Here is a 22,812-nt window from a genome sequence, read left to right as displayed (position 1 = left end):
TCATTTAGTGTGAAGACATGAGGCGTTACCAATAAGAGCACAATTTCCACCGCTGGTTATTTGTAAACCTGAGGTGCCTGCGCAGACCGATCGACATCTGACATCAAACTATTCGTGAGCAGACTGCTCTCGCGGTACTTTGATATACGTCGTTTGGTCTGCACAGTGCCGCATAGAAAACAGCTATTTTACTATTCTATGGTATATAATTATACAGTATTTCTATTGAAAGGCTTTATCTATTGACACTCCAGCGTTATTTAAAATATTGATATGATATCAAATTCCTTGAAGATGCTAATTCTTTACAGATTGACAATGCAACTACACATGCACTATTTTCGATTCATGTCATTCTGTCAAAATGCATTGACAACAGTCAACGCGTATCACAATGTAATCGATCCATAATATGGGTTTTAATGGTGTTGTTGTAAGCGAAGGAATATATACACTCAATTTTTAACGGAATTTTTTTGAAACTACAATTTTCCTACCGCGGTTCATTTTCAACCGGAAGTAGCGCAAAAGCGGAAATCAGTTGCCGCGTATCCGCTAACCAGCAGCAGTGGTGGCGGAACCTTGCAACTAAATTTCATTTCTTGCTATTGTTAATATATACTGTTGTTTTATACAGTGTACTACAGGCACAAGATGTTATCGCTAGATTTCCTCGATGATGTCCGGCGCATGAATAAGCGTCAGGTGCGTATTTATTTATGTAGTTAGCTTAGCACTTGATTTGCATTGCTTTATGGCAACGTTACTACACGTCAGCCTGAAAGATTGACAGCTGTTTTAACGTTCTTACATACTTACTACTGTTTTTTAATGTTGGGATAACAAACATAATTTTTTTTGAATCTCTTTTCATGGTGTGATGTATTTTTGAGGACCTGGAGAAATAAAACAAACCATGAACTCGGCTTTTCAAACGGCTGCTATTCTCTTAACGGTTAAATTTATAGATAATAACAGTGGCTTATACTAAGTTACACTTACATCTACTGCAGTCATTCTTGTTTTTATGATCAGTTTAATAATTTCGCATGTATGATGAAAGTTAATACATTTTGATAATAGTGCAAACATAACAAGCTTGCTGACGTTGAGTGTGTTTTTTTCGTGTTTTCCAGCTTTACTATCAGGTGCTGAATTTTGGAATGATTGTATCTTCAGCCTTGATGATCTGGAAAGGCTTAATGGTTGTAACTGGAAGTGAGAGCCCAATTGTGGTTGTTCTCAGGTAAGGCAACCAGTACAGTGCCTGCTCTTCGCTTTCAAATCAGAAGATGTTTTGTGTTTAAAACCCAGCAAGCACCTTTTTGAAATAAATAAAGTCCATGTTGTTTGGTAGAACTCAAAATATTAAAACCTATATGTTTTTTTATTTGCGATGTTTTATTTTTAGTGGAAGCATGGAACCTGCATTTTTCAGAGGAGACCTTCTCTTCCTCACAAATCGTGTTGAAGACCCAATCCGAGTAGGAGAAATTGTTGTGTTCAGGATTGAGGGAAGAGAAATTCCCATTGTACACAGAGTCCTAAAAATTCATGAGAAGTAAGTATATGTGTAAGATCACAGGTTCAGCGTACACGAGACATGTTTTTGAAGTACATATTCACCAAGAATTTTAGCAAGCCCTACGCATACAACATTAGCAAGACAGCTAGGACGAATAGTAAAAGTGAACAAAATGTGGTGTACTTTTTGTTCTAGAAAAAAAGGGTAATGAAGTCCCTGTGATCCCAGTTTAATTCACAATATGAGAATTTTAGATTGTCAGGGTAGGAGCAGCATGTACTAAGCTATATTAGTAAGTCAAGTTGTGATGTTTTATGATTGTCTGATCTTTTACTGATGTCTTTGTTCAGTCTAATAACCTTGACGCCTTTTGATTTCAGAGAAAATGGCGACATCAAGTTCCTGACAAAAGGTGACAATAATGCTGTGGATGATAGAGGCCTTTACAAGCAGGGGCAGCATTGGCTGGAGAAGAAAGATGTAGTGGGTAGAGCAAGAGGGTAAGTTTAAGAAGAGTGTTAGTATCGTCTGTGATTAACCAAACTAATAAATTAGTAAAACTGTAAGGAAACAGAAATGTAGAGCTCTTATAAGAATGTGTGAGCTTCCATTTGTGTGTTTTCATAATTTTCCAGAGTAGAATCTTTAGGTGTATTTTCACAAACAAATGTTATATTTTTAAAGATGAAAATATTTTAGTTATGTTATTCTGTGTCATGTGATGCAATGTTCCCTAACCACTTTTTCTACGGCAGGTTTGTGCCTTACATCGGAATTGTCACAATTTTGATGAATGACTATCCCAAATTTAAGGTATGCAATGTACTGATGTCAGTGTAAGTTTTTATGTTTAATTGATGAGTGAATCAAAGACTTAAACTTTTGTTTTTTCCTTCCATGACAGTATGCTGTATTGTGTATGCTTGGCCTGTTCGTTCTGGTACATAGAGAATGACGACGCTCAAGAGCAATTGTATCAGACAACCATGGAAAAAAATCAGACATACCAGTTTTTATGGTGTTTTGTGTGTGTTGGAAAATCTTGCACTTGCTTTTTGAGACAAAGTTCAAGTTGTATTTTTTTCCGCTTAACAGTTCAAACATGAGGTACACAAAAACTACAAACTAGGCATTTATATTTCACAACGTTTCATGTCATATAAATTCAATTTAGTTTGATCTCGTTTTACACACTGATGTAATTGCACCATATGTTGAAAATTGTCTAACGTCTAAACTTTGTCTAAGGTCAAAATTTTGTATGGAATAAAAATGTTGAGCCAAATTTAAAACTTTCATTTTGGTTATGATATGAAGCCTAAGACTTTTTTCTTTTCGTAACATGACATAAATCAGCAGATCAATGTCAATGAATATATATTTAATAACTATAAATTTTAAATAAATCTCATTTACAAGACATCACTAAATGTACAATTGGGTTTCCAAAAACTTTCTGCTGTTGTAATTATATAGTCAAACTCAATTGTGTTGAATTCTTACATTTTACTGTTCAAAAAGTGTATTGCACAAAGGTTTGTAATGGAAAAGGGTTTACAGCCTAAACATATAAGATGGATATGGTTATTTGACAGAAAGGTTTTTAGGAGAAACAAAAATGGTTCCTTTGTGGGAAAACTAATGGTCCTGTATGAAACTAATTTGAGTCCAAATCAGCTATTAAACCGTCTCATTCAAAGATCATTACAATCCATTCGCTGTAGTTGTATGCGTTTTATGACAAAAACGATGACCTCAGAGACGTGTCCCACCCCACCTTGAGCGTATAAATACGGACCGACTGCTGCGAAACAGTGAAAGAAGAGCTGTCAAAAGCAGCTGAATCTCAACGGAGCATCCCACTACCCACTTCAACCACACGAGATGGCTGTAAAAACCGGAGGTGGACCATGCAAATATAGATTATTATTTGCCTTCATAATGCTTTCAAATGTATCCTTAAGTACATCAGTCAGTCTCGATTTAACGGAAATGCGAAATAAAGTTTCGAAATTTAAAGTCCATCCACGAGGGAATCTCTGGGCTACAGGTATGTACTTCTTTTCGATAGTAGGCTATATTGTAAATAAAACGAGTAACCAAATGTATGTTTGGTTTGTATAATTGGACTGCAATTGCATTCCATTATAACCATTGGACTGCAACTTTTATTGGACTGCAATTGCATTCAACAATATTTATGTTAATTCACGTTCCAACAAAATTTCTGTCTTCTAGGTCATTTCATGGGCAAGAAGAGTATTTCAAACAGCCAGTTACAAGACACGTCGTTGTCTAAGAGGACTAATATTGAGCAGAAGTCAGTGAGTTCAGATGGAGAAACAGAGGATTTATGGGAGCTGATCACTCAGGAGGTGCTGAAAGTCGCTCTTCAGGATCGAAAAGGGACGCAGGATGCTTACAATCAGGTGGTACGGTTTTTAAAAGAAAATATTGTTGATAGCCTAACCTATTGCTTCATCCCTCTCTTATGCATTTGTATTTATTCATATGTTTCAGGATTCGGACTTCCTGATAAAGCTTTTGAAAAACTACACTGCAAAGAGGAACCTTATAGACTAGCATCTGTACACAGCGTGAAAACCTCATTTGAGGATATTTAACCATAGCCTGCTTTTCTTATTTATGCCTGATGTGTACTTTGTAAATAAATGAATGTGTAAAGATGAAAAATATTTTAAGAAAATAAACACGAAACGACTAGTCTCATCATCATTACGTGTATTCATTTTTGAAGCTGCAGACAAGAAAAACAACAATTAAGCATCACAACTAAATTTCATATGACTTCTATATTGAGAGTAGTTTCCTTCAGGTTTGAATTAATCGTCTTTAAAGAGTTGCCTTTACAAAACAACCTGCTTATGAGTTTCGAAACAAACAGCTTTTCTTAATATTGGTAACGAATAAGTACCGAATTGCGTCATTTTGGTGTTTTAGAGACTCGAGGTTAATATTTAACGAAGTGAAGAGGTTTGATGAGAAATGACTAAAGTAAACAAACGAATAAATATATGTTGTCTACAGATAGATGAATAAACAAATGTAGAAATACGATAGGCTACTGGCACAAATAAAAACTTATGTATGAATACAGTCACATTTAAGCCAATGCAATAGGCTATATGCCAATAGCGTTGATTATTTCTCATGACCACGATATGTATTATTATGAATTTGTTGATTTGTTTATTTATCAACATTATTTTCTCGTCTTCCAAACGCTTGTGAAGCGATAGCGGAGGCAGATTTTCCAGAATAATTTAATATATTCTTATTACCAAAATATACGTATTGTGTTTTATCACTCACATATAGAGGGCAGCAGTGAGCTAACCATACCTGGAAACAACGTCCGCGCGAAGAAATTCCCCACGCATCGCTTCAGAAAAACATGAATCTCTTGGAGTCATCCAAAGTTTTGCTGTAAAATGCCTTTAGTTGTGTTGTGTGGTTACCCGTGCAGCGGTAAAACCCGACGAGCTCATGAGTTGAGAGATTATTTGACGCAAAACACAGAAAGAAAGGTTCATGTCGTCGGAGATGAGGCTCAGGGAATTGATAAGAACTCTGTATATTCAGGTGAGAGTAACTTAATGCTCAAGGTGTAGATGTTTGGACCACCTGAGAAACGCAATGCTAAACATATATAATGTAGTCTAACAGCACCCCTCGTGTGATGTGGCTGACTGTTTTTTGTTTGTTTGTTGACGAGTCCAGACTCACAGAAAGAGAAGAATCTGAGAGGTGCACTGCGAGCTGAAGTTGAGAGGTGAATGTTAATCTGTCTCATGCGTCAAACAGAAATGGAAATGTTATGTTTGGACCTTTTTGAAAGAAAGATTATGTAAAATGACATTGGATCACAAATTATATGCATTTCATGTTGGACACATTTTGACTTAAACTCGATGGACGTAAGTGTAAGCGCATGCGCATGGATAATAAAATCACCAGCTCTTCAATAAACAGACTGTGTGTGTTCAATCTTACCGTAATATATGCAAAACCAAATACAACTGTAAGGATTATATGTACATACAATATGATCAGATTGCAAGTTCTGGTTAAAACATAAAGATCAATGTATTTAATAGAACTGCTGCTTTGAAAAGATTAAAATAATTGATTTATGTGCTTATCTTTTTATATACAGGAAGGTCAATAAAGATGACACTGTGATTCTTGATTCCTTGAATTACATTAAAGGTAAATTGTTTTAGAATTACTGTCATATCATCACAGTCCCTCCAAAGCCTCCGATGTCCAAATTCGCTGTTTTTCAGGAAAAGGAAAAAACACTGTACTTCTTAAATGATTGTCAAAGTTGACAGGATCTTTTTTAATACGTTTTATTGGTTAGATATTTGCGAAACCCAGAGATGAACATAACGTGTCACTAATGATTTTGTTTAACAAAATAAAAATCATGAAATATGGAGATTTTCTTTACAAGCTTTCAAGCAAAACATGTCTTTGATATATAAATGCTATTTCATAAAAGAAAATGCACGAGTACCTTTGAGAAGTAAGTATAATTAGTGTAATTGAACTATAATTGTTTTTCATTTCTAGGATACAGATATGAGCTGTTTTGTCTTATCAAACATACACAGACACCACATTGCTTGGTATGTAATCTCTTCTCAAACACAGACTTTGTTTACTTAAGTATGACGGACCCATAAGTCTCCAACTCTTACAGGTGTATTGTTTAACATCAGCTGAGGTGAGCTCACAATGGAATAAAGCTATAGAGGCTGATTCTCAGTACACTCAGGAAATGTGAGGGTTTAACATTTTTCTCAGTATTCTCTGTTAATATGTTTATAATAATAAAAGTATAAATTTTTATTATAATAAAGGATAACTAGTGTTTTTAATTTAGTAATATACATGACATTTCCGTATTGATGTTTCATAAAATCTGAGTATTTTTCCACTTAAATATCTTCCTTAATGATCATTTCATGTCTTTGAAACAATAGTCTTGATGGGCTTATACTGAGATTTGAAGCCCCTGATTCAAGGAACAGATGGGATAGTCCGCTGTTTACTATTCAGAAAGAGGACACACTTCCATTTGAAGCCATCTGTGATGCGCTTTTCAAAAGAAAAGCACCACCACCTAATCAGTCCACGCAAAGTGTAGGAACACTATAGGTTATAATGCATGAATATGTACATTATACTCTATACTTGAGGAATATATGTTATTTATTTATTTATTTGTGATGCAGCAACCTCTCTCAGCCACCAATTTTCTGTACGAGTTGGACAAAGTTACACAAGACGTCCTGATGGTACAATCTTAATTTTATTCAAAAACCTTCTTCAGGTTCTTCAGTTGCATTAAACATAGCTGCTAAGCTTAATAACTAGTCTCACTGACTAGCAGTTAGTTAGGACAAATCTGTCTTACCTTCCAGATTTCTATTAGACCCTTCTACCCTTTTATGTAACTGACTTAAAGTTATTTTCAGTCTTGAAGAAACAAATGTATGTATTTTGTAAGACTAGCCTAAGCAGTATACATCCTGCCCCAGGTGTTCTGTTATAAAAATAGAATGTGTGCAGATTTTTCAACTCTTATCTTTTTTGATTTTGCAGATTTATTCCATATAGCAATTGCAACAAATTAGTGTAATGAATAGCATTTATCATAATGTGGGTGCTTTGTTATTGTCCTAGGCTATCCTGGACTCACAGAAGACCAGCGTCCCTGGAGATATTATATCTATTCCTGGAGCTACAGAAAAGATATCCTTTTTTGACACATTTAGCATTTTTACCCTTGTTTGTGCACTGATCTTCTATTTGTTTTCTTCAGCGATTCTTTTGCAGGGATTCTTGGGAAGACATGTCATGGGCTTTAACACACCAACCATCAGAGCTCTTTGATCTATTTTATATATTTCCGTTTAATGCTAAGTGAAGAGTGATTGAACCTTTGCGCATGCAATGAATACACAAACATCAAAGAATGTCATTTTGTTTTGATGCATTTGCAGTTTAGTAACGGTCCATAACTGCTTTAGCTTTCAAACAAGGTAAACCAAGGAACCAGTGCAAGCGGCCCTTTGAAATACTACTATATTTGATTCAAAGGGTTTATTACTAGAAGTTAATTTAAACACGTCATGAAATGGCAAATAACTTTGTGTGATTGCAATATTTGAAATTGGTTCCTGCTGATCAAAATGAAACTGGTTGATTGAATATGGTAATACGATGCACATCCTGCTTTATTCCTTAACCTTCTTAATACATCGAACTCACAAGAAGTCTTAACATGGTGGAACTGAGGAAACTCAGACGCCAGTTCATCAGTTACACCAAGATGCATCCAACAGAGAACATTGGACAGGTTGCCAATATGTTTGTGCAGTATCTTAATAAGAGTATGAACTAACTGTTCTCAAATTGTGTTTTTAAATGAGTAGTTAATGGCATATTTATTGTTTTCAAGTTGCGTTTTAACAATGTTTTTGTTTTAAGTGCAATAAAATTTGAAATATTTTCATTAATGTATTTGAGTATTCATACAGGTGATATATATACAAATTACAAATAAACTAGCAAGAATCATCTTTCTAACAGTTCTTGCCTTTTGCCGGACAGTTGGCTAAAGTATTTTTTTTCCAAAGAACATAAATCGAAATTCAAGAAAAGAAACAAATGTGGTCCATATTGTTGACTTTTATTTTCCCACTTTTAATTGGCATTCATAGTAAAAGGCGGGAAATAAAAAAATAGGATTAGGACAAAATTAAACTCACATTATCCATAAGAGCATCACAGTACAATGTCAGAAGGGCAGATGTGAAAAATATTTGTTAAGCCCCTCTAAAGAGTGAAAAAAGAACAACTGTATCCAGCATCTACAGACCATCCTCAAATCCTTTCACAGACAACCTCTTTAAAAAGGTGGTTTCAGTCTTAAATTGCGGTTTACAAACCTTGAAACGACTGCAAGGTTTTATTAAAGCTGTAACGTGTACCCACAGATGTTCTCACCCCATATGTGTGAAGGCTAATGAAATGAAGCATAAAACTCATTGAGACACTGACATTTAGTTTTTCTTTAACGCAAGTCTCTTGTTTATGCCTCGGGGAAGATCTCAGAGTGTCTTAATGACTCTTGTACAAGCGAGTCATTGTTGTAAATCAGGCCAGCTGTTTATGTGCAGAATGCAGTTAATAAACACTGTGCACTCTGACTCTTCCCTCGTGACCTCTCATGCTCTGTTGAGTGGGAAAATGGCAGTGGAACAATTAGTTAAATATCTTGACGTTTGTCATGCCCATTCGTGCATATACATGTTTCCTATGTGGTTTAACGTGGGAAACACACACCTACGTAATCCGCTTTTGTCATTCTATAAATGTATAATCAAGGTTATAATTGTACATTTAAGGTTATAATATTTTGTCTAATATCATGTCAACTGTCTATTAAAGGCACTTGTTGGCTACAGGACTCCACTTCAAGTTCTTTCCCATTTATTACTTTTTCAAAAAAATTCTATGCCATCCATTATAATTTATAATAGATATTATAATATTTATCTCTAAAGAATTTTGTTATATTTTGCTCAAAAATAAAAGATTCTATCATCATTTACTCAACCTCTTGTCATTTCAAACCTTTGTGACTTTCCTTCTTCCGCAGAACACAGAAGATATTTTGAAGAAAGTTGGTAACTGAACAGCATTGTACCCTATTCAATTCTATTGAATGGACACAAAACCAATGCAAGTGAAAGGGTCCAGTTTACAACATTTTTCAAAATATATTTTTTGTTCTATGGAAGAGAAGAACATAGAGGTTTGAAGTGGCAAATGATGACCATAGCCTGAAGTGATTTTTAGATGAACCATCACTTTAATTAATGGAAAGATTGTTATGTGCTGCCACCTTCTGGCTCGTTTTCCATTCAAACAAATATTTGTGTTCTAACACAGTTGCCATCAGAAGAGAGTCTGTTATACAATTTAATTCACTCAGAACTGATAACTTTGTAGAATGAATTTCGTCGATTTGTTTATTTGAAGAGCTGTCTATAGCAAAAAACAAAGACAGTCTGATCATCCAAAGTTGAAACAGATGTGGAGATTATAATGACAGCTCTCAAAATTCCTGATGAAGAGACATCTAGTAACATACTTGATCTAAACATTAGAGGTTCTGCACCTGAACTGAACTATTCTTCAGGACAAATAAATGTGTTGACTTCCATCATTTCAAACAATCTGAAACACAAGGTCTGACTGTATACATTAATTTGTTCTTTATTCTCTACTATCAAACAAAGGTTTGATTGAAAAGAGCTGTACAAACATTTGCATCAGTCTCATATACATTTCATTTGAAACTGCAATAGCGAAATCATTGCACAAGAGAATTTCTTGCTTCCATAAATCTCTGTGATTTATGACATCGTTGAAGTCGGTTTATGAATCATCATTTGGTTACTTATCTTGGGTGGTTTTCTTAGACACTGTTTTGCACATGTTGGAGTATTTGTGCTTGTCATTTCTGTTTAGAAAGAAAGATAACAGCAAAGGTTCATAAGTTCAGAACAAATAAAACACAATTCATGACCAGGTAATGTTTTTAACAGTTCAATATAGTGCAAAAATGGTAATAAAAATGTATCTAGGTTTGTCAACACGTGAACAAAATTTACATTTATGTTTGCAAACAGATTGTATAAATGAGGTATTCTGTTAAAACAGGTGTAACAACCAGTGCAACACCTCAAATGAAGTCAAATTAAGTGAAGGAGGTGAGGGAACATCAATATACCTGCTCATCTTAACCCTGTTCCTACAGCCCCTTCCACCCTCCCAGTGGCTTGTGTGAGTGTCTCTGGTCATCATACCCCCACAGCTCACGCATGGCTTACCATTGCCGTAAGGCTAGAGACAAAACAAACAGTTAAAAGTTATACAAAATACTATATATAACCCAATAGAAGCTTAATGCTCACTAGCTGTAGTAAACTGTATGGCATTTTGAAACTGTCCGTTTCATAAAAGTAATACATCCTACTGTATTTTTAGCCATTTCTTAACTATTAATATTAAATGACACGTTTAAAAAAAAAAAACAGAAATGATCTCACGCTTGCCTGCACAGGTGCAATATTCCTCTTTTTTTCAAATAGCTTGAATAGAAATTAAACTCGCCTAATTTGTATACAATTCAAATGCTGGTTAAATCTGTTTTAAAGGTGACTGAGGTCTGACAGGGTTCAGACAACTGACCTGTTCTTTGGCACAATAACCGCAGATCATTCTAGTGGCCAACTCCAACAGATGGTCCTGATCCTCATCATGGCACACATCACATGCGTAAGCCCGACCACAGCAAGGGAATCTGACAAGAGGGATGATCAAGAAAAGCCTTTTAATTCAACAGAAATCAATTAAAGCCCCAGGCATATACTGATTGTTTACACTGTAAACTTAAGAGCAGGATACTTCTGTTGGTTACCTCAGCCATCTGTGACTTTGTCTGTAGTGTCTGCAGGCACCTTTATCAGGTAGAGGCTTTCCTTGCTGAACCGCAGGGTCTCTATATCGCTGAGTATATTGAGCAGTTGCACCTGTACATAAAATATTATATTATAAAAAACATGTAACCCAGAATTCTAATGCAACAGCTGTACAGGATATATAGCACAAGGTTGAGACCTGTTGTTTTTCTGGCCTCTGGCTGAATGAACTGAAACCGCGTAGCCTCAACAAAAATGTTGAGTTTTATGTGACAATGCTGGCAGTTTTGCTCCCAGTTTTGGCCATAGGTCAGATTCTAGAAATATATGACAACAAAAAGAGAAAGAATATTTAAGTGGTTTTTTTCTATTAGTTGCTTCAACTTGATCAATTACTTAATCAACTTCATTGCATTTTTAACTAACCTGAGAAAAGTATACCCACTCTTTTCCATATAATTAAATTAAAATATATCAAACCTCAAAATTTTGAGTAAATGATGATAGAACTATTCCTTTAAAGGTTCAGTGTATGAAATTTAGTGGCATCTAAATTTCAAATCCATGAAATGTGACATGCAATGTAATTAGATTTTTTTTACAGTTTCAAGACCTGAATCTTGTCCTCCTCGTTGCAGTTTAGGCAACTGACGCTGAACTCAGACTCCTGCAGTATCAGATCTACAGGCCCAGCTCCATTAAGGTCCAGATAACCCAAAACATCACTGTAGTGGTGCAGTATACTGGACCTAAAAGCAGACCTGATTTCTGCTCCACATTTCTCACATTGAGCTGTACAGGCCAGACGTTCATTCAGGGTCAGATCAGCGCTCACTTTACACCTAAAGAAAACAAAGGGCCGCATCAAGTTTGCAAATCTGAGGCCAGTTTGCAAAAAAAGGACATTCAGAGGCCTTTTTTGCACCTAGTGTTAACATCAACCTCGTAACGTTTTGTGATCAATCATATGATGAACACATATCTATATGTCTCAGGAAATGTACATTAAATTTTCAGCTCCGTATATCACCTTTATAGTGAGAAAAAACATCGGGTAAATTTGGCAGAAGTAGTATGCTACATCGACGCATGAGGATGTAAAATCAAAGAACTAATTTTGTGAATGAGGTCACAAGAGACTCAAATCGGACGCATGTTAATACTTTACAGGACGGTTTCCCAGACAGGGCTTAAGCCTAGTCCCAGACTCACTTAAATGTACACTGTGTCTTAATCAAAAACAACTTGCACTGACATATCAAAACATATATCAGCGTAATTCTTTTTATAAAGTATGTTTTTAAAAACGGCTTAAATATTCTAATTTAACCAAGGCCTAGTCCTGTTTTAAACTAATCCCTGTCCAGGAAACCGCCCCAATGTGTAATATTTACATAAAAATAAAGCTAAACCGACTTGACTGGGTGTAAATTATAGGATCACCCAAGACAGACATTTATAACTTTTGTTTTACTTTGACAGGAGTGAAATTCACCGGTTGCATTGCAGAGACACAGAGATCTGTCTGGCCGTCACAGTGGCTGTCTGTTCTCCCAGTCTCAATCCCAGCAGTTTGATCTCAGTGCCTCTCCGTCGCTCTCTTGTTTTAATATTCTCCACCTGCCGGTTACCTGCCTCCCCATCACTGCCAAAAGCAGTGTCCTCCTTCTCTTCCTCCTCTACAACAGCTTCATCTTGCTGTTCCTCGTAGTCTTCCGCTGAAGCCGCAGTGAGTGACACTATACGCTCAGGAGTGTCTGTGTTTTTGCCCGTGTTCTTAAAAACAGTGACCTTGAGTTCCTCATAGGGGACAAACTGTATTCCAGACCTCTGCAAGTCAATGTCTTTTTTCAACTGCAAAGAGAGATGTGATATAAGATCTAGTTTTACAAAAAGGTGCTTATAAAGAGACTCAGTCTGACCTGTCTGGCTCCATCAGTGAAAATCTTCTCCATGCTACGGTCCAGCCAGCGCAGGTACGGCCTGAAAAGCATCTCAACTCTCCCCATCAGCTGATTAGTGGCATGTTTGGCCTTCAGCCATTCTTCTGAGGACTTCTGCACATGTCTGGGAGCACACAACAATATATACAGTTATTCATTTCTGACTATATTTACAAGCAAAATAACAATCAAAAGAACCAAAAAGTTCTTCTGACCTCGCCATGAGTGCTGGTAAGTTCTGGTCTTCTGGAACATCCAGAGTGAATACCTATGTGACATTATCTTTTAGTCAAGAAGAATTAACATTAAGTATTAACAACAATTTGAGTATAGTTTAAAGCATGCACACCTCTTGAGGGTAATTCTCAGGAAAGCTGACCATGATGTCGACTTCATTTAGGTCAAAAGGCTGCAAAACAACAGACACTATCAGTATATGATGATACAATAACTATATCCAGCATGCCATCTACATGACTTTGCACACTACACAGTAAAGGTGCACCCAAAATTAGAATTCTGTCATAATTTTTTCACCCTCGTGTCAGACGAAACCTCACCTTCTTTCTAATGAGAAACACAAAAGAAGATATTTTGAGAAATGTTGCAGTGGTTTTGTGACCATACAATGGAAGTCAGTGCGGTCAAGTATTGTTTGTTTTTAAGTATCTACTTTTGTGTTCTGCAGAAGAAAGAAAGCCATACAGGTTTGGAATGACATGAAGATGATTAATGATGACATTTAGTTTTTTACTTTTGTGTAAAACTGTTCCTTAAGTCTTACCCATTCAGGGTCTGTGGCTAGCACCGTCACTCTGTAGTAAGTTAGCTTTCCATCTTCTCGCTCCTGCACTATAAGTTTGTCATTTGGAAATCTCTTCATCAGCTGACCGATCTCTGTGGCTCTCAGCTGTTTGCAGACCTCCTCGGTGAGATTAGCCAGTTTTACCTGATCATGACCTGGACGTGCAGCTGGAGCAGAGGGTCTGAAACCACTCCTTTCTCTCGGTCCACGAGGCTGGTCCTCGACGGGCGGAAGCTGCTGTGGGTGGCGGAAGCGACATCGGTCATCCATAGAGCAAAAGCCAGATAGGAAGTAACGGCAGGGCCTTCTAGGCCTTTCTCGTTTCTCTGGAGCCGATTTGTGGCTGGATGGGGCCGGCAGCTTCTCTTTATCTGATTGGGTGCTATCAGTCGACTCTTGGTGTGGATCTGATGGCCGACTATTTAAGTTTTCTTCTTTCTCTTTGTGATCCGACTTTGAATCAACGCTTCTCTCTGCCTGTTTAACACCTGCGGCTGCAGCCCTCTGATGAAGAAAGTGGCACTTTTTCCCATAATAGCAGCGTCTGCCCTGAGAGTAAAAACGGCACAGCGGTTGCGCCTGTCCACCCTTCTGTGGTGTGTTCTTTTTGCTGGTCTCCTCTTGATGGCTTGTGTTGTCTTGATCAGTTTCCGCTGACAACGATGAAGAGCCTGGTTCATCCTCACCAGACGCCTTTAACTCTAATGACTGTGGGGCAACAAAAAAAAAACCAAGATGATGAGTGTTTGTCACATGATAAGAGCTGTCACAATAGTAGATTTTCACTACAGGATCATGCCCAAAAGATAGATAAATAAATAATATTGTCAGTCAAATTAATCTTAAATTGTGTTGTGTAGGGAGGCAAACAGAGAGTTTGTAACCATTGTGGATTTGTACTTTTATGCATACAGGTGCTGAATTATTTATGATGTCATCATATGTGACATTAACACAATATTGAATATCATTATTTAAAATTCTATTGTTATTGTCAAAAGCCATATTTAGTGACACCCCTACTTTAACTGCTGGTGTAACATGCAGTTTTCAAGGTGATATGATAAAGCATTTCTGACATTAAAGCTAGTGTGGGATATTAAAGCCCTGGCAAACACTACATATTTTATATCTAGGCGCTGCAATGTATTTTTGGCTTCTAGCTAAATTAAAAAAAGAATAAAGTCAAACTTGTCAGAGAGCTCGGAGAACCTCAAAGACCTTAAACCTCTGTGTTTTAGTTACAGAGACAGACCATAAAGTGCCTGTTACCGTGCGGATGACGCACATCTTGAACATAATTTAACTCGATTCTTTAAATTGCAAAGAACTCGCACGTACAAGCGCAAGATCAGGAAGTGGCGCATGCTTTAAAACGTACATTACATTAAACGTACACATGTAACATTTAATTGTAGCTCCTCGGTTAAATGTTTGTTGTTCTAATAGATCGTTTCGACAAATGCTATTTATTATAACACTGGCGAAATTACTTGTGGCAATGTCCGTCTTGTAAGGAAATAAGTTAACGTTAGCTTAAATTCATATGTTCGACACTAACCTGCACCGCACCGTCACTTTCTGAATCCATTAAATCGGACACCTGTCAACATAAGCAGCCGAATACGTCAATAGTTATTGCTGACAGTCGCTGTGTGTACAAAAAACAGCGATTACTCGTGATGTTAGCATAAACATGTGAAGTGTGCTCGACATCATTCAGCGCTGCGCAGCCTGATTGCAGTATGACATCAAAGTACCGCGGGAGCGAGCCAAAAGCAGTCCAGGCGAGCAGTTCTCGCGAAACTTGATGTCATTTGACAATCAGTATGCGCATCGCCCGAATGAGTTCGAACATCCATTTCTTACAAAATGTCGAAAAGCGTTTTTCTTCACTAGGGGGATTGCCTCAAAAGACCAAATAGTGGTCCGGACAATTTACTTCTGAATAATGACTCAGTAAAACTTTAATGATTAACATGGGATTTTAAATACACATTGATAAATTCAAAAAATGAGATTAGTAACGTTATACGACATATACAGAAGTAAACGTTCTTTGGTTTGTCTTAGACGCCCTCTGCTGTTATGGAGTAGAATTACTGTTCAAGTACTTCACAAAATAACTTCAACTTAATCAGTTTCAACACATCTTTGATGTCTAGTATGTAGAGGAAAGTTTTCTGAGAGAAAATCTTCACGGTTTAAAAAACGCATGGTTCACAACACTCATCAAACACCTAAATAATTTACAAAAGGAAGGTATAATATTTCAGTGCAACGTCATGGATATACCAGGCACCTGAGCCTGTGCAACATCCGTACCAGGGCATAGGAACACTAGAAAGCTACACAGTTCTGATTCTCTGGAGTCTTATTTGCTATTAAAGTAAAATTTTTGACTAATATATATTAAAAGAATGACCGTGTTTCATACAGTCTGGGAAAGCTGCCAGCAAAAAGACTCGATTTTACAGCCTATGTGGGATTACCTGCAGATCAACCACTCTGGCATGCTTCGATCTCCTCTCTTTCCTGTGATTCTAACCGTAGCATCATACTTCGTCATTTGCCTGCCCTTCCTAGCATGTGACATCATGGGAGAGAAGTGGCCCGCTATTTACCGGTACAAGATCCAGCCTGGCAAGATGCCCACACCTGCAATGCTTCTACACTGCAGTGGAGTTACCCTGTATAATCATCTACTCCTGGTGTTGCCTGCAGCAGCAGCACAGTGGATGTGGAGACCTCCCATTCCTCTGCCTGAACAAGCACCTACATTACTAGAACTTGCAGTTGGGGTGGCTGGGAATCTCCTGCTCTTTGACTGTCAGTACTTCATCTGGCACTTTTTGCATCACAGGATACGCTGGCTGTATGTCACTTTCCATGCCATCCATCACGTTTACTCTGCCCCCTTTTCTCTGGCCACACAGTGTCTTGGAGGATGGGAGCTGGTTACGGTGGGTTTCTGGACCACGCTCAACCCTGTTTTGCTGAGATGTCACCTGCTCACCACTTGGGCGTTCATGGTTGTCCATGTATATGTTTCTGTGGAGGACCACTGTGGATATGACTTCCCGTGGTCCTCCTCACGTTTGATTCCTTTTGGTATTTATGGAGGCCCAAGCAAACATGATGTACACCACCGGAAACCGAATACCAACTTTGCTCCACATTTCAGCCACTGGGATAAATTTTTTGGCACTCATGCTGATGTTGGTATTGTTAAAATTCATTGACAAACAGGTTTATATTACCACTCGAGTTCTTATAAACTGTAAAGTTCTGGATGTCTGGGAAAGCAATAAAGAAATGTATCTGAAAATAAGAAGATTCAGTCTAATTTGTGCTTCTGTTAAGAAACAAAAGAAATGATTCACACCAGAAAAAAAACGTGAGAAGAGAAGGAAATAAAACCTCAACCCTGTCCAGTGTGTAACTGTAACAGGAAGAAGCTTTGCATTTGTGTGAACTAAAAATAAAAATGCAAATCATGCTGCGAGTTCATCATCTAATGTCTGTGGTTGTTTATCATATTCACATCTTAGTATTTAAACATGTTTTTAAACCATTTCAACGTGTTGTTTATTTCACGTTATCGAAAGTTTAAATGGCTAGAAAGCTCCGAACACGCCTGCGAACATGTCTGCTCCCTGTCGCAGCGCTGGGCAGAAAGATTGGTGTTTGACGTCAAACTACCGCGGGAGCAACCTGAAAGCGGATCTCTTGACTCATCGCTCTCGCGGTACTTACCACTCGGTCTGCGCAGCGCCGCACAAACACGAAAATCCCTTTAAACGTTGAGCCGCAGCCAATCAGCGTGAGTCAGCTGACCGCTGTGGTGGCGCTGTTCCCGGATCAGACTCGCAAACACACAGCAGTGGTATGGCAGTCAGGAAACGGACAGCCATTTTATAATCCGCAGCATTTCTGTGATATTTACAGTTTAAAAGCATTTATTCAGTTTTTCAATGATGGGCCAGTGTGGGATCACGTCGTCCAAGACCGTCCTGGTTTTTCTGAACCTGATATTTTGGGTAAGTCGGAGAAATTTACGAGTGCGTCAGTGTTGTCATGTGGACGGTCACAGTCAGGTGTCGAGCCGCATTTTTGCACACACTGTTTTATATCATTGTGCACTTCTATAAAACTAAAATGCACGCAAACGTGTTATATGTGACGCGTGTGCTGTTTTTGTGTCGTGGTATTTAAAAGTTGTATTGCGTCTGTTTACATTTCATACACAGTATAAAATATTGATAAGTTATTAATTACGCGATAGTGTTTGTAAATATAAATGAATCATCTTGTCCTGCAGCCACCAGACAACTGTGGGTATTATTTTAATACTTGAGTATTAAATCTTGAGTCATTCGTATAGGACGTAAAGTGATATTGAACAATTGCCAGCAAACACAAACCATATTTAGATTTTTGTATCATTTCCTCTGGCTGTTTGACATAAAATGTGCCACACATGCCCTAGTTTTCATTTACGTTAATATTTTAGATTGACCTCTTGAGTTTCTAGAAACCCTACTCCACCTATCATCTTGCTTTTCTTGTCCTGGGGCAGTGGATTAATCCCTTTAATCTGGGTCTGAGGGAAGTTTAGAGTCTTGTGACAGATGCATATGACACCACTGTCCTATTCTTTATTTAGGGATCAGGCTGCTTGATTCAATCTCCTTTTCATGTCACAGCCTGAAGGCTTCACGGGCTCATTCAGGGGGGGAAACTAACTTCTGCTGAAGAAACAGAGGAATGATTTGGTTGTTTGTTTTGTTGATGTGACTTCTGATCCACTCACTTCTTTCACCTTTTGTATTGGTTTTCTTGTCATTCAACTTTGCAGTATCTTTGAAAGATTAACAGAATGATACTATTTTTGATCGTGTACTTACATGACAAAGTGCATATTTCTTTTAAGAAGCTCAATTGACAAGAATGTGTGTGTCTCCCAATATTTCCTGAACTTTACTTCTTTTATTCCAATGTCCTTTGCTTTAAATCAATCAATCAATATATCACTTAACTACATTGCTGTAAAATAGCTATGGAAGCTGGTATGGCGTAAAACAAACAAACAAACTACATCACTATAGGATCTATAACAAAATTCAAACAATTTCTCCTGACATGAAATAACAGCAAATGTAACATTTGATAAATTCTTCTCCCCGTAGGCCGCTGCCGGTATCCTGTGTTATGTAGGAGCCTATGTGTTTATCACATATGATGACTATGACCATTTCTTTGAGGATGTGTACACACTGATTCCAGCCGTTGTCATCATCGCTGTTGGTGCGCTTTTGTTTATTATTGGACTGATCGGATGCTGTGCCACTATTCGAGAGAGCCGCTGTGGTCTGGCTACGGTAAATGAACCATTCCATGACTCATTCTATATACATGCACTTTATCATAGCTTTCGCCTTAACTAAAAGCGTGCCATTGACATGATTTAATCTTGTGTTTTTTCTGTTTTTCTCCGTGCAGTTTGTCATCATTCTTATGCTGGTGTTTGTCACTGAAGTGGTTGTGGTGGTGCTTGGCTATATTTATAGAGCGAAGGTGAGTCTTGTGTCTAAAGAACATCAATATTTACTATAAGAGGTGTGCCTGCATCTCTTTTGTTTTATGTGAAAGCTGTTCTCACTTTGTATGTGCTTTCGACTGCATTCAAAGCTTAAACAAGGCATTCGGTTTGTAATGTAATACATGGGTTGTAGGCTGTTAATGAATATTTGTTTAGACGTGTTGTCTTTGGCATAAAATACACCATTGCTTCTCCTCCCGCATGGAATGGATTTGTTTTTAGGTGGAAAATGAGGTCAATCACTCCATCCAGAAAGTGTATAATGAATACAACGGCTCCAACACAGATGCCCCGAGCCGTGCCATTGACTATGTGCAGAGACAGGTGAGATGAGTTTACTTAAAGGGATAGTTCACCAAAAAATTTAAATTCTGTCATCATTTACTCCTCCGCTTTGCATTTCAAACCCTTGTTTTTTTTCTTCTTCCGAAGAACACAGAAGAAGATATTTTGAAGAAAGTTGGTAACCGAACAGCACTGGCCCCCATTCACTTCTATTGTATGGACACAAAACCAATTCAAGTGAAAGGTGGCCAGTTCACAACATTCTTCAAAATCTCTTCTTTTGTCTTCTTTTCATACATGTTTGAAATGACAAGAGACTAGAGAGTAAAATATGACAGATTTTGTTTTTGGGTGAACTATCATTTTAAGCAATTCCATTCGAATCTTTAAAACAATGTTTTAGAGCAGATAACAGAGCGATTATCTGTTCCTGATCCTAGTAAAATTACCCTAATGTAAATTTTATTGTGTTTATTAATGTAAAGCTCCATTGCTGCGGAATCGCCAACTACTCTGACTGGAAAAACACTCGCTGGTTCAAGGAGTCTCGAAATAACAGCGTGCCACAGAGTTGCTGTAAACCCAATGCGAGCAACTGCACCGGCTCCCTCTCCCGCCCTGGAGATCTCTACCCTGAGGTGAGAGACGGAGTGTGGGTGTGTAGCAAAGCCTGCATGCACTTAAAAACACATCTTAGTCTAACATTGTTTTGCATTGAATTACCTTAGGGTTGTGAGGCACTGGTTGTGAAGAAGCTGAAAGAGATCATGATGTACGTCATCTGGGCCGCTTTAACGTTTGCTGCAATACAGGTATGCTAACCGTGTTGAATGCTGTGTGTATTAATCTTAAATAGTGGTGCATGTGTGTAAAGGTAAATAAGCTGTCACACTTCAGTGTCAGAGGTCTGAACTAAAGAAAGTGGAGCAGGTGAATCACAGGCTTTGACATTCATACAGCTCAAAATACCCTACGGGGTGTTAAGGCAAATCCAGCACCTGCCTGTAACAGCACGTGGTGATTGACTCAGCTGTCTGAAAAACAAAGCAAGAAAGGGAGCAATAGGGGAAATTGTTCTTAGCAAAAGAACAATCTGTAATCTGTGAATTACGACAGTCTCTGCAGTCGTTTGGGTGTTTGTTTCCTCAGAATTGTTTATTGATGCACAATTCTGTTATTTGTCTTTCAGAATAAGGTTGTTAAATAAACTAGTAGGTAGAAACTTGAGAATGTGCCTAATATAATAAAAATGTTTTGTTAAAAATAAAACAAAATGAAAAAAAATGTGGTGGTGAACATCAGTCAGTTTTCTTCACCTTACCCCAATTAACAACGGTGAGCTTTCAATAATGATTTTTAGTTATCAGGCACGATTTTGTGAGAAATGTCAGTTTAAATGAATTGACATAAAGATACGTTTGGAATGGGCGTAAAGTACCGGTAACCACAAATTTGTCTTTTTTAATATTGAATTAATTTACTCGCCCTCAAGTTGTTCCAAATCTGTGTACATTTCTTGGTTCTGATCAACACAGAGAAAGATTTTTGGAAGAATGTTTGTAACCAAACAGTTCTTCGCCACCGTTGTTGGAAAATTGCTTTATACATTTCTACTTTTCTTTATACAAGATATTTTGAAGAATGTAGGAAAGCAAATAGTTCTGGGACACTTTCGACTACCATTGTCATTTTTCCTACTCTGGTAGTCAATGGTGGCCACAGTACACAGTAGCACATACACTATCCTCTGTGTCATGACTTCTAAACCATCATCTCAACCATTAAGTTTCTGAAACAAGAGCTATAGAGCTGGCAGTTTCTTACTACCAGCGATGGCTGTAGTTTTATATGCCTGTCATGTCTGCTTTATTTTGTCCTGGTGGTGCTATGGTAACATTGCATCATAATTATTAAGGTGTTGTAGTGAAGTTATCGTGCACGGGTTAGTTCAGTTGTGCTACTGAAATGAACAGTAAACTGTGAATGTTATTTCCTGCAGATGCTGGGGATGTTGTGTGCTTGTGTGGTGCTGTGCCGTAGAAACCGTGACCCAGCCTACGAGCTTCTCATCACTGGTGGGACGTATGCATGAACAAACCATACCAGACAAACCTTTATCACACACACACATTCACGCAAACACACAGACACATACACACGCTGGGCTCAGGTGTCTTTCGGTGTGAGGTGGCACACTGGATATGCCCTAATTTATTTCTCTTTACACACACCTTACACAGAGTTTGCTCTCCCAATGCACTGGTGATGGGTGAAGGAACTTTGTTATTTATGTTTGTCTCTACCAAACGATTGGGTTTTAATTTAACCTGTTTTTTCTAAAAGGGGTGGGGCCGAATTGCAAAATGGCTGTCAACCAATCGTTAATCCCAATGAGAAGACTTTAACACGTAAATCTCTTTACCTGTTCTTTTGTCTCTGTTATATGGAGTGTTGAGAATGAGTATTATGGCTTGACAGATGCCGTTGTCGTATGGATAATATGTGGAATGTGTGCTTTCCTCATTTGTTAGTTTGCACTATGTGTATGTTTTAGTTATGTAACAAATACAGAGATGACCACGGTTGTAATGGGGTAATGAAAGAATGATGTTTGAATAGGATCGTGGTACCCATCACCAGTTTGCAGCACAGCGGCAGTGTGAGAGACAGATCTGGATTGACTTCACAAGATTGCTTTGAAATGTGGGTCCAGTGGCATATGTTCAAATTGGGGTTCACTCCGGTTTACATTTAAAGTGTAAAGATGCTTTGGGGTATACTCTACATGCACTACAACCATTTACAGATTTTTCTTTATTTCCACCTTTTTCCATTGTTACGTGTGAATATTACTATTGTAGTAATATGTAGAATTCAAAGTTAGTTTGTAGGTATGTAGAACAGGGTCAACAGTGTATCCTTTTAAATGAATGTAAATAGCGGGGGAGGAACAATGATGTAAGCTTGTAATTTCGATCTTAAAATAAATGTTACATAAATTGACACCTGTTGGGCTGTTTCTTTTCGCTCATGAATTACGTTGGAATGTATGAATTTCAACTTGTACACTTAACTTTGAACTTGCATTTTAAGTTAAAGCAATTTAAGTAATAAAATAGCATATTGCATTG

The 22,812-nt window shown here is 37.6% G+C and overlaps 5 protein-coding genes across 8 annotated transcripts; 4 read left to right on the top strand and 1 right to left on the bottom strand.

Moving 5' to 3' along the window:
* The first annotated feature begins 88 nt into the window (after window positions 1-88).
* Window positions 89-3,056, top strand: sec11a (SEC11 homolog A, signal peptidase complex subunit). Its single transcript, XM_079466570.1, has 7 exons — window positions 89-201; window positions 638-705; window positions 1,137-1,246; window positions 1,412-1,561; window positions 1,906-2,025; window positions 2,281-2,338; window positions 2,430-3,056. Exons 2-7 carry the CDS (start codon window positions 655-657, stop codon window positions 2,478-2,480), a joined length of 540 nt encoding a protein of 179 aa, XP_079322696.1. The 5' UTR covers window positions 89-201; window positions 638-654; the 3' UTR covers window positions 2,481-3,056.
* Window positions 3,057-4,856: 1,800 nt separating this feature from the next.
* kti12 (KTI12 chromatin associated homolog) lies at window positions 4,857-8,165 on the top strand. Its single transcript, XM_079465717.1, has 9 exons — window positions 4,857-5,128; window positions 5,267-5,318; window positions 5,703-5,755; window positions 6,122-6,177; window positions 6,252-6,331; window positions 6,535-6,694; window positions 6,787-6,849; window positions 7,238-7,306; window positions 7,815-8,165. Exons 1-9 carry the CDS (start codon window positions 4,978-4,980, stop codon window positions 7,956-7,958), a joined length of 828 nt encoding a protein of 275 aa, XP_079321843.1. The 5' UTR covers window positions 4,857-4,977; the 3' UTR covers window positions 7,959-8,165.
* Window positions 8,166-8,230: 65 nt separating this feature from the next.
* On the bottom strand, window positions 8,231-15,629 carry LOC306899301 (uncharacterized protein). Its single transcript, XM_079465461.1, has 12 exons — window positions 15,356-15,629; window positions 13,774-14,502; window positions 13,339-13,398; window positions 13,205-13,257; window positions 12,969-13,113; window positions 12,542-12,900; window positions 11,660-11,888; window positions 11,246-11,363; window positions 11,046-11,157; window positions 10,817-10,928; window positions 10,356-10,468; window positions 8,231-10,085 (listed from the first exon to the last, which is right to left on the bottom strand). The coding sequence occupies exons 1-12, from the start codon at window positions 15,383-15,385 to the stop codon at window positions 10,019-10,021; spliced, it is 2,127 nt and encodes a 708-aa protein (XP_079321587.1). The 5' UTR covers window positions 15,386-15,629; the 3' UTR covers window positions 8,231-10,018.
* Window positions 15,630-16,214: 585 nt separating this feature from the next.
* LOC306899617 (cholesterol 25-hydroxylase-like protein 1, member 2) lies at window positions 16,215-17,036 on the top strand (the record flags this gene model as incomplete). The annotated part of the gene is made up of 1 exon (XM_079465982.1): window positions 16,215-17,036. One exon carries the CDS (start codon window positions 16,215-16,217, stop codon window positions 17,034-17,036), a length of 822 nt encoding a protein of 273 aa, XP_079322108.1.
* A 581-nt stretch (window positions 17,037-17,617) lies between these two features.
* Window positions 17,618-22,684, top strand: tspan3a (tetraspanin 3a). 4 transcript variants are annotated; one of them, XM_079465443.1, is made up of 9 exons: window positions 17,620-17,834; window positions 18,984-19,175; window positions 19,297-19,371; window positions 19,619-19,720; window positions 20,167-20,319; window positions 20,410-20,493; window positions 21,681-21,756; window positions 22,025-22,089; window positions 22,301-22,684. In XM_079465443.1, exons 1-8 carry the CDS (start codon window positions 17,769-17,771, stop codon window positions 22,084-22,086), a joined length of 810 nt encoding a protein of 269 aa, XP_079321569.1. In that variant the 5' UTR covers window positions 17,620-17,768; the 3' UTR covers window positions 22,087-22,089; window positions 22,301-22,684. The 4 variants fall into 4 exon arrangements, 3 of the variants coding, with proteins under 3 accessions (XP_079321568.1, XP_079321569.1, XP_079321570.1); XM_079465442.1 differs by having other exon boundaries at window positions 17,618-17,834; window positions 22,025-22,684; XR_013787181.1 differs by lacking the exon at window positions 22,025-22,089 and having other exon boundaries at window positions 21,681-21,922; window positions 22,322-22,684.
* The last annotated feature ends 128 nt before the right edge of the window (window positions 22,685-22,812 follow it).

The sequence above is a fragment of the Barbatula barbatula genome (assembly GCF_947034865.1).
Source record: "Barbatula barbatula genome assembly, chromosome: 10".
NCBI classification, from domain to species: Eukaryota; Metazoa; Chordata; class Actinopteri; order Cypriniformes; family Nemacheilidae; genus Barbatula; species Barbatula barbatula.
This window is presented reverse-complemented; position numbering and strand designations above follow the sequence as displayed.

Coding starts and splice junctions, on each gene's coding strand:
- kti12 (XM_079465717.1), top strand. CDS start 4,978: ATGCCTTTAGTTGTGTTGTGTGGTTACCCGTGCAGCGGTAAAACCCGA. Junction 5,129..5,266: donor TAAGAACTCTGTATATTCAG/GTGAGAGTAACT, acceptor TGACGAGTCCAG/ACTCACAGAAAGAGAAGAAT. Junction 6,332..6,534: donor TCTCAGTACACTCAGGAAAT/GTGAGGGTTTAA, acceptor TTGAAACAATAG/TCTTGATGGGCTTATACTGA.
- tspan3a (XM_079465442.1), top strand. CDS start 17,769: ATGATGGGCCAGTGTGGGATCACGTCGTCCAAGACCGTCCTGGTTTTT. Junction 17,835..18,983: donor TTCTGAACCTGATATTTTGG/GTAAGTCGGAGA, acceptor TTCTCCCCGTAG/GCCGCTGCCGGTATCCTGTG. Junction 19,372..19,618: donor GCTATATTTATAGAGCGAAG/GTGAGTCTTGTG, acceptor ATTTGTTTTTAG/GTGGAAAATGAGGTCAATCA.
- sec11a (XM_079466570.1), top strand. CDS start 655: ATGTTATCGCTAGATTTCCTCGATGATGTCCGGCGCATGAATAAGCGT. Junction 1,247..1,411: donor CCAATTGTGGTTGTTCTCAG/GTAAGGCAACCA, acceptor TTTTATTTTTAG/TGGAAGCATGGAACCTGCAT. Junction 2,339..2,429: donor ATGACTATCCCAAATTTAAG/GTATGCAATGTA, acceptor CTTCCATGACAG/TATGCTGTATTGTGTATGCT.
- LOC306899301 (XM_079465461.1), bottom strand. CDS start 15,385: ATGGATTCAGAAAGTGACGGTGCGGTGCAG. Junction 14,503..15,355: donor AAAGTGACGGTGCGGTGCAG/GTTAGTGTCGAA, acceptor GTTGCCCCACAG/TCATTAGAGTTAAAGGCGTC. Junction 10,929..11,045: donor CAAAGTCACAGATGGCTGAG/GTAACCAACAGA, acceptor CCCTCTTGTCAG/ATTCCCTTGCTGTGGTCGGG.